The sequence below is a fragment of the Labeo rohita genome, unplaced genomic scaffold (assembly GCF_022985175.1).
Source record: "Labeo rohita strain BAU-BD-2019 unplaced genomic scaffold, IGBB_LRoh.1.0 scaffold_1133, whole genome shotgun sequence".
Taxonomy (NCBI): Eukaryota; Metazoa; Chordata; class Actinopteri; order Cypriniformes; family Cyprinidae; genus Labeo; species Labeo rohita.
Genome location: NW_026127267.1, coordinates 1 through 17,378, shown reverse-complemented (window position 1 = coordinate 17,378; position 17,378 = coordinate 1). Strand labels below are relative to the sequence as shown.

Genomic DNA, 17,378 nt, shown 5'->3' with positions numbered 1-17,378 from the left:
TGATACTGTTCACACAGTCAAGGCATCCAGTGCCAGGAACAGCAAAGCAACCCCAAAATATCTTTGAACCTCTGCAATGTTTGACTGTAGGGACTGTGTTCTTTTCTTTGAAGGCTTCATTTCTTTTTCTGTAAACAGTGCCATGATGTCCTTTACCAAAAAGCTCTACTTTTGTCTCATCTGTCCACAGTACGTTCTCCCAGAAGGATTGTGGTTTTGTCACATAAGTTTGGCAAACTCCAGTCTTGCTTTTTTATGCCTTTGTGTCAGCAGTGGTGTCCTCCTGGGTCTCCTACCATAACGTCCCTTTTCATTCAGATGGCGACGGATAGTGCGAGCTGACACTGTTGTACCCTTTGTCTGCAGATCAGCTGGAATTTGTTTGGAAGTTAATTGGGGATCTTTGAGATTGTCTATGTTTTTCCACAACTGATTTCAGTTTCTCTCTGGAGATTGAGTGTCTGGATGATTCCTACAGCTGTGTTGTGGCTTATTCATTCACCAACCAGACCACACATCTCAACACAGAACTCTGTCACACATGTTCAGGTACGGCAGCACTGATATTAGCTGATGTCGGCGCTGATATTAACATTTATTGATTGAGCTGATCTCAGTTTGATGTTTTTATTCCTCAGACTCTGTCCACTGTTATGGTTCTACTGAAGCTGTGATCCGATTGGTCCTCTCTGCTCTGGTGGGTGTGGCTACTGTCATTCTTCTGGTTTATGACATCAGATCCAGAAGAGTTGAACAAGATCCAGCATAATAAATAGTGATAATTATTTGAGCTTGAACTCTCTCTTTTGCTTTTCTAGTTTTTAAATGTATTTATTTGTAAGGCTTCATTGTTTAGATTTCTCTGACAATACTTCAGATTGCTACTCAAGTCATGAGGTTAAAACAGCTGAAGAATCAGAATCAGAAAGAGCTTTATTTAAAAGTATGTTTGCACATTTAAGGAATTTGTTTAGGTGACAGAAGCTTCCAATACAGAGACGAAAGCAACAGACAGATAATACAAAATAAAGTTATGTGAATAAAATACTAGTTTTATACTTCCTTGGGGATTTATTGTTTATTATTTTTTACACCTGCAGAGTAAGATGATTTAAAGGGGTTATCAGATGCCCATTTTCCACAAGTTGATATGATTCTTTAGGGTCTTAATGAAAAGTCTATAATATACGTTGGTTAAAAATTCTCAGTGGTAGTATAAAACAACCCCCTTTTTACCTTGCCAAAATCAGCTCTGCAAAAATCATCTCATTGTGGTCGAGGCTGCTTTAACACATTCCCAACTTGTCACATATTGACGCTTGTCCAGGACCCCTTTGGCGTCACTTCTGGATGCTCAGGGTACCCCTTTAGTGTCATTTTTCGATGTGCAGGGTCCTCCAGTACTTTACATAAGAAACCCTTGGCGTTAATGTGCTGACGCGAAAGGCACTGGGAATTTTATCGTCATGATTAAATTATATTGGGTACCCAGATAGCATACGATTGTGGGCCACTTTAGGCATTAATAACTGTTCTGGCCAATGTGGCTGTGAGCCTTAAGTGGCCCAGATAAAATATGGCAAATATGGCCAGTAATCTTAACACATATGTGGGCCACTTTTGGCAAATATTCGGCAAAGTAAGCTCCGGCTAATGTGGCTGTGAGCCTAAAGTGGCCCAGAGAAGATATAGAAAATATGGCCTAGTAATCTTAACACATATGTGGGGCACTTTTGGTTTTGGCAAATATTCGGCAAAGTAAGCTCTGGCTAATGTGGCTGTGAGCCTAAAGTGGCCCAGAGGAGATATGGCAAATGTGGCCCTGTTATCTTAAGACATATGTGGGCCACTTTTGGCAAATATTCGGCACTGTATAGCTCTGGCTAATGTGGCTGTGAGCCTAAAGTGGCCCAGATGAGATACGGCAAATGTGGACCACTCATTACAAAACATAAGTGGGACAGTTTTAGGTAAGATTCGGAGAAAGACGGTGAGGTAAGGTGGCTGAGGTAAGATATGGCAAACATGGAACTATTATCTTAAAACATAAAATATGTTACTTTTGGTAAAGGTACAGTACAATGATCATTTGATAATTATAGGGGTTAAACCTACCATAGCCCTTGGCAGATATGGCTAGAAATATAAATTTAGGCAAAATTTCCAATTAGTGAGCACTGTGATTAATTATGGTGTAACCCTAACATAGGCATCAACTGGTATGGGCCAAATATCATTAAATGGATGACAGCCACTTCTTGCAATGACCTTAGACACTAGCTAGATGTATACATATGATTAGAAATGTTTGAAATAGCAAATATGTCCTGAATGTTTATATACATTTTTTATTACAGGTAATATGCATCCAATTGAATCAGCTTCACGGATCATGATTGCCAGCATTACCTGATCAGATTCATCCTTTAAAACACTGGGATCAGCAGATTCTGTAGCCATATTTAACAATCAGCTTAATGCACGTACACCTGACCCATTAACACAGATCTCTTTTTCTTTTTCAATCCTTTTTTCTATTCTGTAAAACACTTAGATTTGTTTAGACTTACTGAGACCAGTTTTATTGCACGTATGACCTATTGTTAATACTGTTTACCTCATTTGTAATTCACATTGGAAAAAAGTGCAAAATGTAACCCTTATGGTACAGGCTAATTATCCTTATTAATAAGGCTGTATTATATTAGATTCAACTTTATTGTCATTACACATGTAAAAGTAACAAAATGCAGTTTGGTCTAACCAGAGGTGCAATAGCAGGAAGTGCAGGATATACAGTGGTTGCATAGTGCAGAATTAATTTGTGTTATGGAAGTAATTTACAGATGGGTTTATGCTGTGAACATAATATACAGAATTACTATGAACAGAAATGTACAGCTGGACAATAATAAGTTATGATTAAGTGATCAGTAGTGCAATGGATATAGAATAGTGCAAATAAATTCTAGACAGAAGGTGTCCAAGTAACAGTGCAATGGCAAGATATAGCAATATTTAGTACCAGAGTGCAAAAATGCATTGTAAACAGTTTGTACCGTAATGAACGCGGTGCAAATAAACAGTCTGGTAGTGCAAGTGTGCATGTTATGTGTAGACAGTCCAGTAGAGCACTGAAGCAATCAATGGTGCAAAAACACAAACTTAGCCAGGTATGGTAAAGGCAGTGTGATCAGACAGGGGCAGACTTCAATAAATAGACAGCTCTGGGAAAATTTGCTGGTAGCGGTCTGAAAGCACCAAAAAACAGTTTTGGGCAGGATGAGAGAAGTCCTGGATGTGAACTCGTGGTGCAAGCTTGTTTGTGTTACATTCAGGCTGTATGTGACATATTTGAGGATTACCCTGCCCTGTGTTTAATTTTAGTTAGGATTCATAATTTGTCTCTATTTTTCAAGCATGTGAGAAAAACAGGAAACGGTGATGCAGAACATTTCCAGGTCAGGTTGCAATTCAAGCCATTGTGGAATAGCACATGGAACACGCTGTGTCATGGGTATTTTGAAGTGCAGGCCCTTCACATACTTTGTTTTAGTATTCATATCTCATTATTTGTAAAGTGCAAGACTGTGATTAATTGTTTTTCTGGGGGTTGCACCAGCAATAGCACAGTCTATATTTCAGACATGATTTTTTTTTCCACACACACATTAACACTTTGTCATATATTCGGCTAAATAATGTCATAAAATGTTGATGAAATTGTGATTGAGTGATCAGTTTACAGGGCTGTGGTGCTACACATAAACATAAACAATTATATCTTTATATTATTCATTTTTAAATATTTTTTTTATTATGCTGCATTACAAGTGACAGTTTTGTAAAAGCTAATGCTTTAACCTCGTTAAGATAGTGTATATATATTTGTATAAATATGGCTAATACTTCAATCTGTGGCCTGCGTTCAGGCGGGAGTTGCCAGTTCTGGCCCTTTAAATTTGATTTTTGGCGGTTTGAGGAAAGCGAACAGGCGTACTTTCGCTCGGTGAACGGACTTATGGTGTTGGCGGAAAGCTGTGCAAAGGTAAGCTTTTGAAAACTTGTATGTCTGCCTAAATCATATTATTATTGTTATTCAGCTAGCTAGTATGCACATTAGTTTATATGTTGTTTGAGGAGAAATATTTAACAGTTCAGCAGCAAAGCTCTAGCAGGTAAAAATGTTTAAGTAAAATGTTTTTGCTAATAGATTAGCCGAATGGAGCTTGATAGCTATATGTCATTTGCTAACTATCCATAACACTAACTTTTGATATACCTGCTACTGATATACGTTTATATTACCTCGCCCTCGAGGCTTATAACGTGACCTGCTATCACAACCTTTTATTGGACTGTGAAAAACGTTCGCTTTACGTTTCGATAAACGTTGCTTTATTTGTATTGAGGAGTTAGATGACAAACGCTTAAATGTCTGTTAGCAAAGATATAGTAATAATAATGATAAACCTCTGGCCAGAATTACATAGAGCTTTGAGATGGTAGGCTATGCTTGTATTAAGTACAGTCTCAGTTTTTCTAATAAGAGAAATTCCGGTTAAAAATGCTTCCCAATCTGAAATAGACGTACTGCCACAGCTCGTTTATATCTTTTTACCTTTCACCATTTTATGTTTTAATGTGTACATTTCATAATTTCACCAGAATATTATTATTACATACAATGGTGCCGTTTAAAACAGTACTGTACTAGTTATCGTATTATTTACCAGTAAGAAAAAAGTATACTTGAAGTTCATTTTTATAAGTATACTCAAGTAAAGGTCAAGTAATTGTAAAAGTATCCTTTTTTTAATTAGTATACTAGTATCAATGTACTAGTAGTGTACTTATTGTTTTACTAATAGCGTTTGGGACTAAACTGGCCCACTTTCTAGTTTATAAGAGTATACTTTCCTATTTTAATTTTAAAATAAGTATACAAATAGCTTACTTCAATAAACTTGTTTTTCATAAGAGAATCCAAAACACAATATCTAGAAATGTTACTACAGTTTGTAGTAGATAGTACTGTAGTGTACATTTGGGGTGAATATAATTCACAGGAAATCCTTACAAACTGGTAATGAATGTGGATTGTTTTAAAAAAGACTTTGCTAGTCTGTGTTTTAAACATTTAAAATCACCAATAATAAAAATAATATAGGGGTCTTGTGCATTTTGCTATGTTTTGGGGAATCCAACGTCTCTGAAGTTTGGGAAGCTCTGGTCTAACAATCTTTAACTAATGCTAACAATAATGCACAAATTAGGCACATGGTTTTAACAGTGTGCTTGTGTTACAGAAATTTGCTGGTGAGGGGTAAAAGAAGAGTGGCAAGTGCACTGTCAGCATAAAGGTACATTTGATGCCTCTACATTTTATTCTTTATTGGAAGTACCTATGTAATTGTTTTCCTTTCTTTTTCAGAATACCTGGCTATTGACTTGTTATATTAATTTTTGAAGAGTAATTGTTAGTGTGTGTCATGGAGAGGGAAAACTGGAACATTACTCGAAGTAATTTAAGAAAAAAGGCTGTTAAAAGAGTCAACCAGTTGTTTCAATCTTTAAATGATGAGGACATCAGTGTTGAAGATAATACTGCAGAAAATAACGTGGAACACGAAGTAGTTGCTTCAGGCTTTGATTTGCCATCAAACTCTGGATCAGAGAGTAATGAAGAAAGTGAATCATTTGATGAAGATAACCATGTTGATCAAGAGGAAGATATTCCTAACAATGATTTAGCAGGTTGTTTGAGAGACTGGGCAACACATTTTGGTGTTTCATTAATTGCTTTGTCCGCCCTTTTGACTATACTAAAGTTCCATCATCCCTTCTTGCCAAAAGATGCCAGAACTTTACTTAAAACACAGACTTGCCATAGTGTTGCTTCTTTGGCAAGTGGGTCATTCTATTATTTTGGCATACAGAAAATGTTCAGTCACTTTTTTGAGAAGTTGACATCAGTTGTTCAGAATCAGCACAGTTTCAAATTACAATTAAACATTGATGGTCTTCCAGTTTTTAAAAGTTCAGGTATACAGTTTTGGCCAATTTTAGGAATGCTCCAGGGTTACAGTAGAAAGCCTGTGCTCATTGCTCTTTTCTGTGGAAACTCAAAGCCTCAGTCACTGTCAGAATATCTAAATAATCTGATTTGTGAGTTGAAATCTATGAGCACTGGATTTGTTGTAAATGGCAAGACCTTTTTTTTGACTGTGAGCTCTGTAATATGTGATGCGCCAGCGAGAGCCTTCGTTAAGGGTATTAAGTCACACAATGGGTACAGTGGGTGTGATAAATGTGTACAGCCAGGCATTTACATTAACAATCGCATGACATTCCCAGAGCTTGATGCTAATGTGAGAACGGACATATCTTTTTTAAATGCAGAAGATGAAGACCACCATTTAAAGCATTCCCCATTTTGTGAAACCTCTGTCCCTATGGTCAGTGGATTTCCACATGACTATATGCACTTAGTATGCTTAGGTGTGATGCGTCGCCTTCTTGATTTGTGGGTCGGTGCTTGCGGAAAGTTACGTAGTCGTATTTCTTCCACACAGGTGAAATTAATTTCAGACAAACTGGTTGCACTCAGAAGTTTATACCTTCAGAATTTGCTAGAAGGCCAAGGGGCCTAGATGAGAGGTTGCGTTGGAAAGCCACAGAACTTAGGCAGTTCTTACTTTACACTGGTCCAGTAGTTTTGAGGGATTTTCTGCCTACTGAGGTTTATCACAATTTTATGCTGCTGTCTGTGGGTATATACATCTTGGCAAGTCCAACATACTGTTTCCTGTTAAATGACTTTGCCAACACTCTGCTTAGATCATTTGTTAAACATTTTGGAGAACTCTATGGTCATGGGTTTTTAGTTTATAACATTCATGGTCTGACTCATCTTAGTGATGATGTGAGGGTGCATGGACACTTAGATTTAATATCAGGGTTTCCTTTTGAGAACTACTTAAAACAAATTAAAGGGATGGTTAGAAAACCTAGCTCACCCCTGCAACAAGTTGTACGCCGAATATCTGAACTTCATTCAAACAGTTTGAATGATGAGGAAGCATGTAAACCAAACAAAAAATTTAGAATGTTTCACTCAGATGGACCGGTTCCATCTGGCTTTACAGGAACAGTCTCCCAATTCAAAGAATTAGCAATTGATGACATTGTCATCAACTCATCAGAGAGGGACAGGTGTATAAAGTTGAACAACAAGATTGTCTTGGTTCAAAATATAATAATCTGTGAGTTCGAGGAATACATTGTTTACAAAGAATACAGACACATCGCAAAGTTTTTTGACTATCCCATTGACTCCACAGAATTGGGAATTTGCTTTGTATCAGATTTGTCATCAAATTTGATGTGCTTAAAGTTAGACAGTAGTGTGCAAAAGTGTGTCCGGTTGCCTTTGGAGGTTGGATTTGTTGTTATTCCACTTTTACATGCAGACCCGTCCTAGGTTGCAGTCTTAATGTTGTGGTGGTTGTGGTAGACAGTGGAATTTTAAGCTTTACATATTTTTTTTTATCTTGAAAAAGAATATTGATACCTTTTGTGCAGATCAACATCAAGTTTAGACTGCGGAGACAGCCTGCCTTCCATAATCCCTGTAGGTGTGTATCCCATGTTTATACTAATATCTTGAGTTTTAATGATCTTTAAGAAAAAGAGGTATACTTGAAGTTCATTTTTATACGTATATTTAAGGAAAGCTCAAGTATATGTAAAATTGTTCTTTATTTAGTAAGTGTATTAATATCAATGTACTATTAGTGTACTTGTTAGTGTACTAATAGCACTTTGGACTAAATTGGCCCACTTTCTAGTTTATAAAAGTATACATTCCTATTTTAAGTTTAAAATAAATAGCACACTTCAATAATCTTCTTTTTCATAAGGGGATGGATAACTTTAAGTAAAACCTCTTTTAATTATTTTTTTTTTTAAATTGTTTTTATTGTTTGTATATAATATTGTTCATATTGTTCATAATCTTACAGCTAATGTCTGTTTGTTTTCTAAGCCATGTTTCACATTGTGGAGTTTCTGAAAACCCAAGAAGTTGAAGTTGTACCAGCACTGTGGGTTGCAGATGAAGTTTGTCAATGGCCAGCTCAGTACAAAGCTGACGAATTAGTGAAGGCCATACGGAGCCAGGAGAAGCCTGGACACTCATGGGATGCATTTCATGTTCGAATTTTATATACAGCTGGTATGCATATCACATTTACTTTTATGATTCAGTGGTTTTACCAATCATCTTATGAGATTTTTCTATTTTACAGCAAACTACAAAAGTGCTCGACTAAAACTTCCTGAAGCTGAAGCCCACACAGATCTTCAAACAGCAGAGGAAGACGATGATGACAATCCAAAGAAAAAGCGAAAACGCCTGTAAGTGCTATACATCTGCCCAGAATTACCATCTAAACCAGGGCTTCTCAAAGTCTACATTCAAAGGTCCAAATCTGAATTCACATGAATGTCAAAGTTCTAGAACTAGTGTTGTCACGGTACCAAAATTTCAGTAGTCGGTACCAATACCAGTAAAATTCCACTGCTACCAATTTCTGATATAGATGTTTAAAAGCATTGCCATTTTGTATATGTTTAGTATACAAGTCAAATCTTGCTGAAATAGTTGTGTGCTTGCTGGAGTCTTTTATGCTGGTGAACATCCTCCTCTTACAGTCTACACCTGTAATACAATTTTGTAAACATACACTAAACTTCAGTAAGACAACGGACTGAACATACATGTATATGTAATATTAGAACAAGCTGTTGTCTTTAAATAATTAAAGACAACAGACAAACTTTATAAACATAGTTATCCAGCCTGAATGATAACAGCATACAATATACATTGATAGTCATGCATTTATTATTTATAGCACATGGGTTTTGGACATATACTATAAACAAAACTTGGCATGTTTATTTTATGCCAGTAAATTTATTAAAGCATTAAATGGTTAATAAGGACAAGTGAATGGATTAGCATTAGCACAAATACATTAACACGCAATCAGAGATGTTTATTAATACATTTTTAATCTATCATTTAACTTAACATAAACTACAACATTCAACTCAACCACTAACAGAATTTAAAACTTACCACTTGAACTCATTCAGTAAATCCGGATGTTTCCTCCTTTCATCATAAAACTTTCATGTTCATTTTCTTCATGATTTGACTTTATTTTTAAGTATTTCTTCACTTGGGTGCGTGCATCTTGTTGACTTTGAGTAGTGCACCTCCGCTCATCACATCTTATTGCGTCTGAAAAGTTTCCTTCTGAAAATGTGTCAAACAGCACATCAATTCCTGGTTGACACGCTACATCTGTGCTACCAGGTCGTATGAAAATGAGCTGCACCACATGAAATCAAGCGGGTCTGGATTAAATTCCCTCCGGGTCCGGACTTTGAGAAGCCCTGGTCTAAAAAATAGTACAGTGGTCAGAGAAGATGAGGGTATCAGACCCTTCAGTACTGAACTTACATAGAAGACAGCAGTGCAGAAAATGTCCTTAGAAGGCTTGGGGCAAATGGGAAAACAAAGAATTATATAAAGAGACATATTTTCTAATCGTGATTTAAAACAGATTTAGATTTTTTTTTTAATTAATTGAAATCAATTTTGGTTTGATTTCTGTTTCCCATTACAAGACCAAACATTCGCTTTGAAAGTGACAGTGAGGAGGAAGCTGCTGTCAAAAACAAAAGGACATTGCCTTCAGCCCCAAAAATAAAATTGCCAAACTTTGATGTACAGTCTGCAGTAAGGAGAAAAGTGCAACGGCCTGAACCACAAGAACAAAGGACAAGCCTGGATCTCAGACAGTCTCTTACAAGTCCTGAGCCTAGGCAGTCTGTAAGAAGTCCTGAGCCTAGACAATCAAGAAGTCCTGAAACAAGATGGTCTGTGACTAGTCCTCAACCTCATCAACTAGATGAAAGTCATAGACACTCAGGAACAACTATTTCAAGTGGTCTGGCTTGTAAGTAATTTATGGACTTTGTGCATTTTTTTGGCCAATAAACAACATTTATATATATATATATATATATATATATATATATATATATGTGTATGTATATATATATATGTGATTTTTCTTATACTGTATGTTCAATGTCATTTTTTTAGCTCTACTGCACAAACTTCTTACAAATCAAGAAATTATTTTGGAACAACTTAAAGTGATTCAGATGAATCTGCAAAAAACAGGCCAACCTGCCCAGGGGCAGGATCCCCTCAAGGGAGAAGTGCTGCCGCTAAAAGATGCGACTGCCCTCCTTGCTTTGGAAAAACGTCTCAGAGAAGAGGAAGACCTCAAAAACAAAATGGTAATAACATTGCCTTACCACATAAAACAATAGGTTAGTTTATTAGTATTCCCAGCCACTTAAGTTGTATGTTGGACAGCAGCAATTCTATTCTCTCACTGAGTGATGCACAGTATTTTGAACAATTTACTAGGTCACCCAAATATAAAATTCATAACCTGTTAACCCTCATGCCATTCTATGTATTGGACTTCCTGTCTTTAGCTATAGACAATTGTACTACATTTTCACTCATTTATTTTACAAAATGGTGGAGTAAAAGCACTCAAGGGTAGTGTTGATGTCCATTCTAAAATACCATCCTAAATTCCAACCTAGGGAAAAGTTAAAAAATACCTTTTATTAGAACTGGGTTATAAATGAGGCGTTGGTTTAGGTATCCATAGTTTTTCAATTTCACTTTTTCAGATTACTACCTTGAGTGTCATTGGAGGAGTTGACATTAAGGATAGTGTTTGGCGAATTATGAAGCACTGTTTTGCCAACCCCCTTGCCAAACAGCTCAACTGGCGTGGCATCAATGGCAAAACAGCTTTCCATGGACTGCATATGAAAGATGTCATAACTGGTAAGTGTTACATGCATTCATGTCATCAAACTAGGGATGCTCATTTTGGTTAATTTTCCTAACCGACAACCGCACTTTGTTATCCGAACATTAACCGTTAACCGTTCAGATTAGCATCCTTACACATCCTTAAATTTCCATGCACCTGCAGTGTTTGTGACAACAGAGAAAAACAAAATAATAGTATAATTTTATTAGTAATATAAAATAAATATATATTAAATTCCCTGTCAGACGTATCCAAGATTAAGTCCTGTTTATCATCTGCTCCTCTCACTTTGTTTCTTCATGCCATGTCAAAGTCCGTTTGCGGGAGTCGTGCTTCTAGGCGGCCAAGTTCAAAACGCTTCTGTGCAGCTATTTTAGTCATAGCAAGACCACAGTTCTATCTACTTGAATAGGGGAGGTAGATATTTCTGGAATCGCTAGTAAAAGTCACAATTAAATCAGTATTATTTTCAATAATTAAACCTGACATTAACTATAACATACAATTAATTTCCCAAGCGTAAACTACGCTAGAAATCACCTTAAATGCTGCTTCAGCTTCTGCTCACGTGAAGCACAGGTCTTGTGTGTTTTAGTGCTAAGTCTAACTTATTCTTAGTCTGAAATAGATTCATGGGTGTTATTTATCTAAACATAGACAGTGGATATTAACTAATACATATCATTCCCCTTTGATAATTTAGAATGAGATATTTCAATATCTGTACTTGTAAATACAATACAGAGCAAAAACAAGTATGGGACAATGGTATGTAAACATTTGAATACTTGTAGGTTTGATCAATTCATTTAGTAATGCCCTTCAGAAGCTACAGAAGATATTTACATGTTTAGCAAAAGGCAAGGCATTCTCTGTTAATCTTATAGGCCTAGATGGAATCAGAAAGGATAGTTGAAGTATGATGTCCCAAGCAAGTGTCAAACTTGCATCTCCGTCCACTACCAGAAAGTTTTTAAAGTTTTGCCATGCAAATCATGTTCAGAAAACAAGAACATTTTGCACTTGATTCTTGGGTCACCAGACTGTTCATATTTTTAGGGACTGTGAGAAACAACAGACTTACAGCAACAGCAACTGATCAAGAGGTTGAGTGCTACATAAAACGATGGCTTCACCATGTAAGCGACCGAGATGGAGGGAGAAGAGAAAGAGAGGAGCGAAGACGGACTCTCCAGAAAAACTGTAAGTCAGTTGCAATGTCTGTTTTATAACATTTCTGGAAGCAAAGCGCACAACTCAAAACAAAATGTAGAAAATAATATTAGTTAAATAAATTAGCCAGACCTTGCAAAAACAAGAGAACATGCATGTTTTATTGACTCAAAATTTTATTTTTAAATTATTTAAAGGTGTACAAGATCACAATGACACTGCTGGGCCCAGTCAAGAAGAACACTAAAATGTTTACATAGTGTCTGTTGCCATGTAGTGTCTGTTTTTTTATACTGTGAATAGTTAAGAGTTTTTTTATCTTATAAAAACGTATTGTTCTATGTTATTGTGTACAGTGTTTCTAATAATACTAAATGATGCAATAATTTCAGGAATGTTTTCTGTTGTCTTCAAAACATGCACATTGTTGATAATTGATTCACTTTTTCCACATTTTTTTTCTACAGTGTTTTTTGGTACAGCTGTTTTGTGTTCATGATTTAATTATTTCAGGAATGTTTTCTTCCTACCTTTTTTAAATATAAGAAGGCTATTTTTCATTTCTCTTTACTGAATGTTAAAATATTGTTGATAAATTATTTTTTTTTCATAAAGTGTTTCTTACAAAGCTATTTTGTGTTTGTTTGTTTTAATTAGTAATTGTTATTTTGTTGATACATGATTTACTTGCCATTGTCATTGAGTAAAATATGTTATGTGGCCAATTTAGGGTAAAGTTTTAGTTTTTTTATATTAAATCTTATCTGACCTGTGAAATGGCCTGCTTGTGAACCACATCTAGCAAATACAGTACACTGCCATAATGCCACAATTTCATTCAGCAAGTGGGCCGTATAAACAATACGGATGTGAGAAAGTCCAGGGTAAGAATAACAATCAACAGTGGTGCACATTAGGGTAATTTCTGGTATATCTGTAATTTCCTGGTTATCGTTCCATGCGGTATGTGGGCTGGATGATCAGGTTTGGCAGAATCTGGGCCAGAATAAAAGCAAACTGTGGCCCAGAATAGGGTCAGTTCTGGTTTATTTGGTTGAATTCTGGCTGATATGTGGTATTGCTATGGCTTTTTTGTGGCTCAGATCTGGCAAACAGGAGTGGACCGCCCAAGTGCCATCATTCCATGCGGTATGTGGGCCAGATGTAAGCATCTGGTGTGGGCCGGATCTGGGCCAGAATAAAAGCAAACTGTGGCCCAGAATAGGGTCAGTTCTGGTTCATTTGGTTGAATTCTGGCTGATATGTGGTATTGCTATGGCTTTTTTGTGGCTCAGATCTGGCAAACAGGAGTGGACCGCCCAAGTGCCATCATTCCATGCGGTATGTGGGCCGGATGTAAGTGTCTGGTGTGGGCCGGATCTGGGCCACATGAATTTTGCTATCTGGGTACATACTGGACCGAAGTTGAAAGGTTCGTGCGGCGCGGTTTAAATCAACAGTGTCTCATTTAACATTAGCCATTTCCCATATAAAGTTAAATGTGATAACCATTAATGCGACCAAACAAACTGCAGTCAGAAACCGTATGTCTAGAACCCTTCATCAGCTGTAAAATAATACTAAACCTGTAGTAATGGTAGACGGTGATTTCAGTAACATAAGTAGTCCTATATACATTCCACCATAAATTATTAACTTTAGGTTACTGTAATACATCTCTAAACAATTTTACAACTTTCTGCTAATATTTATTTTAATTTATTACTGCTAGCGACCTAACTGGGACAGCTATAAGTTAACGTGAAGTTATTCGTATACAATGGAGCTCATTCTCCGCACTAACGTTACAATACACTGACTAAAGGAAACTACAACTTTGTTAAAAAAACAAACATACAACAACAAAAGTTCAATTTTGAAGTGCATTTCACGTTCTTCGTATAAGTATAATATTATAAGAGTTATTAAAACCCTGTTACTCACCTCATACTGATGCAGCAGCAGCTTCTTCTGTCGTCAGTCACTGTCGACCGTTAGAATTTGAACTGTCGCCGCGGGAACCAATTAAACCCAACGCTGGGTTATTATTAAAAACAACCCAACGATGTTCAAAAAAATAACCCAACGTTTTAGAAAATAACCCAACACAGTGACCCAATATGTGTAACCCATCTATTGGGTTAAAGAAATAACCCATCTATTTTTACTGTGTATAAAACAATGTCAGTTGCAACGTTAAACTTAGAGAAATGTGCGCTATTAGAGGCATACCCAAATTTGTGTGGAGAGTGGAAGCTAAAGGCGCATTGCAGGACATTGAGGCGCCAGCGCGATTACTTTTTTTTTTTCAGTGGAAACAATTTAAAATATTCCGTCATTTTTGCTCATAATACATCTTTCACAACTGTTAAGGGTCAACTTTTATTTGTGTGCACTCACAACATCAACAAAACGTTGCAAAAGGTGCTTTTATTAAATAAAGAAAACAAACATGATGCGCTTTCTGTTGCCTCAACAGGAGCGCTTTTCAAAAATGAACCGAAACTCAGCAAATACATACCTCACAGACATGATACATATATCTATAGAAAGCTTGAAATTATTAATTAACGAAATAAAACAAATACTCTGTCACAAAAACTCTTTCAATATGTAATCTGTAAAGATGCATTTCTCTAAAGGCGCGTCCAGAGAGGAGATGGTGAGTCAGGATCGGCAGCTTTATCCTTGCGACACTGAAAACACTGGTTTATTAATAAATAAATAAAATATCTCCTTATTTCCCCGACACATTCATTGTAATTACGTTTGCTGGTGCATTGTGGCATTTTCAGCCTATTGCGTGCGCGGATCTCTTTCAGCTGCGCTGATTTGCTGCTTCTGGCGGAGACACTAAAAGCTTTCCGACCCGGTCTCAAAAGTGAAAGCAAAAGTGAAGTCTCGTGGTGTTTTCACCAGCGCGGAAATGGTTTTCATCACCATAATTGGTGTATGTATAAAATATCAAAATAAGGAGAAGCCTAAAACAGACCCGAGGCCCGGCCTGTGTCTGAACTATAGCTTAAAATTTTCCCGAAGCCCGGACCCCCTACGGTGTACATTTTAGGACATCCTCAAACCTCAGTCATACAATGTAAAGGCTTCATGCCTCGGACTAAAAGGCTTTAGTCACTGCACAAAACGGCATCGTGCCTCAGACTCAAAGTCTTCAGGTCTCAGGAAATATGATGTCAGGTGTCGTACAATTAGGCATCGGGCGAAACGGTCTCAGGTTAAAAGGCATCAGACAAAAAGACGTCGAGCGAAACGGACTCAGATTAAAAGGCATCAGACCAAAAGATATCAGGCGAAACGACCTCAGGTGGAGTGTGAGGTGTCGCGTTGCCCCGCCCCACGTGACGTCACACGCACGCGGTTCAGAACAAGCAAAGTGGCTTGGAACGGTTGAGGATGGCAGAAGCAGGTAAGGCGCTCTTGATGTATTTTATCTTAACAGTTTTAATTAAATACTACACTAAATTATGCGAAGAGGCGAACATGCATTTCAGTGGAATTGTGTGCACGTTTAGAAAGTTAGCCATATTGCAAGTAGCTAACGTTAGCTTGTATGCTGGCAAACAGTAGTAACGTTAAAGTTAAAGCGATTTTTTTCGAGCTATTAGACTGCTTGATGAAAATGTGGTTGTATTATATAAAGACACATTTTAAATACATCTATATGTAAATAAAAAAGGGACGAGCAACTGGGCAGCCTGCAGTTTTTTTTTTTTTTTTTTTTTTTTTTTTTTAAATATGGTCAAAAAACTTCATATGCTGGTAGCTATGTTTTGCTGCTGGGATGCAGGTTAGGTATGCTTTGGTGCTGGTTTATGCTGGTCCTTGGCCAGCATAAACCAGCATCAAAACATAGCTACCAGCATATGCTGTTTTTTTCACCAGGGAGAAGATTAATTATAATTAATTGTAAAACAATTCCCACAAACTACAGACTATTGAGTAAATCTCAAACCTTTCCACCACTGGTAATATGCTAACGTCATGTTGTCATATTGTTTTATGTCTTTCAGAACAGGAATATGGAAAAGTTGAAAGTGTACGAAAATCTCAGACAACAACTGGATAATCGTATGTGGGCTTGGTGTTGTAATAATTTATTGGAAAGTACTTCTAGTTTTATTCACTTCTGCTTTGCCTGATTTGCAGATGAGCTTACTCAAAAAGGATTTGATGCCAGAGTAAAGGATTTATTACTCGAACATGGTGCAGAAGGAACATCAGGTATCCTGTTTTTTATCTTTACAGATTGGCAAAACCTATATTCATTTAATTAATTTTCTTCTGTATACTTTTGTTTTTCTTCTTTAACATTCTAGAGTCAAGCAAAACAAAAAACCAGAAGGCATTCATGGGTAAGATGAAAAAAATGTACAGTGTCCTACAGAAATGTTGTCACCCTTGGGAATTATAAGCAAAGTGGACCTAGTATTTAACTTCTAAAGAGGTCATGGCATACATTTTCATTATTCTGATTTAAATATAGCTGAAACTTATGGATATAATTGAGTAACAAATAATTGTTAGTTAATTGTAAATATTTATTCATTTTTTCATATAATTAATAGATATGTCTATGGTGGTTATTTTGAATAAAAGATCAAGAGGGTAAACACACATTTTCCCATACCCTGGTTTGCTCATGAAGAAAAAAGTCAGTTGAAAATCAGTTCAACTGTCATTATAAAAGAGTTGTTTTGTTTGCTTTATTGCCAGTTCTTTCATTTCAAAATGATTGTTTAATGGAAATCTAATGCCTGTATTACAGATGCAGCACAAATTTTTACCAAGGCAAAACAATTAATAAAACCACAAGTGAAGAAATGCCAGTTTCCCCTCCGTCAAAAGGGAAAACCTCTTTTAAAGGTTAGTTTTATCAAGTGTTTGTTAAACTTTACTATCTAGTTGTGTCATTGTGGTTTGTATTTAACATGTTTGTGGGAAAATTAAAGGCATGTCCACACTTAGACCAACCTATTATTTCTCTTAATACAAGATAAAAATGGCTCCCATGGAGTGGAAACCAAGAACTGCCAAAAAACCAGGCAGATATCAAAAAATCATCCTTGAAGAGACTCCACCACAGATAATTGTCACAGGCACTGAGGGGTATGATGACCTCCTAAAACTTGGCCAGGAGACATTTTGGTCAGACAAAGAGAGAGAGGGGAGTGTGTTTACTCTCTGCCAGGCAGATGGGACGAGGTGGACGAAGGAACAGTTTGATCAGGAATTCGGATCTGTGGCAGAGAT

General features: G+C 36.7%; 1 protein-coding gene across 1 annotated transcript; it reads left to right on the top strand.

The window, feature by feature from the left end:
- The first annotated feature begins 4,003 nt into the window (after window positions 1–4,003).
- LOC127157632 (uncharacterized) lies at window positions 4,004–12,480 on the top strand. The gene is made up of 8 exons (XM_051100867.1): window positions 4,004–4,048; window positions 5,310–5,363; window positions 7,585–7,637; window positions 8,048–8,236; window positions 10,181–10,380; window positions 10,789–10,948; window positions 11,997–12,140; window positions 12,308–12,480. Exons 4-8 carry the CDS (start codon window positions 8,050–8,052, stop codon window positions 12,355–12,357), a joined length of 741 nt encoding a protein of 246 aa, XP_050956824.1. The 5' UTR covers window positions 4,004–4,048; window positions 5,310–5,363; window positions 7,585–7,637; window positions 8,048–8,049; the 3' UTR covers window positions 12,358–12,480.
- The last annotated feature ends 4,898 nt before the right edge of the window (window positions 12,481–17,378 follow it).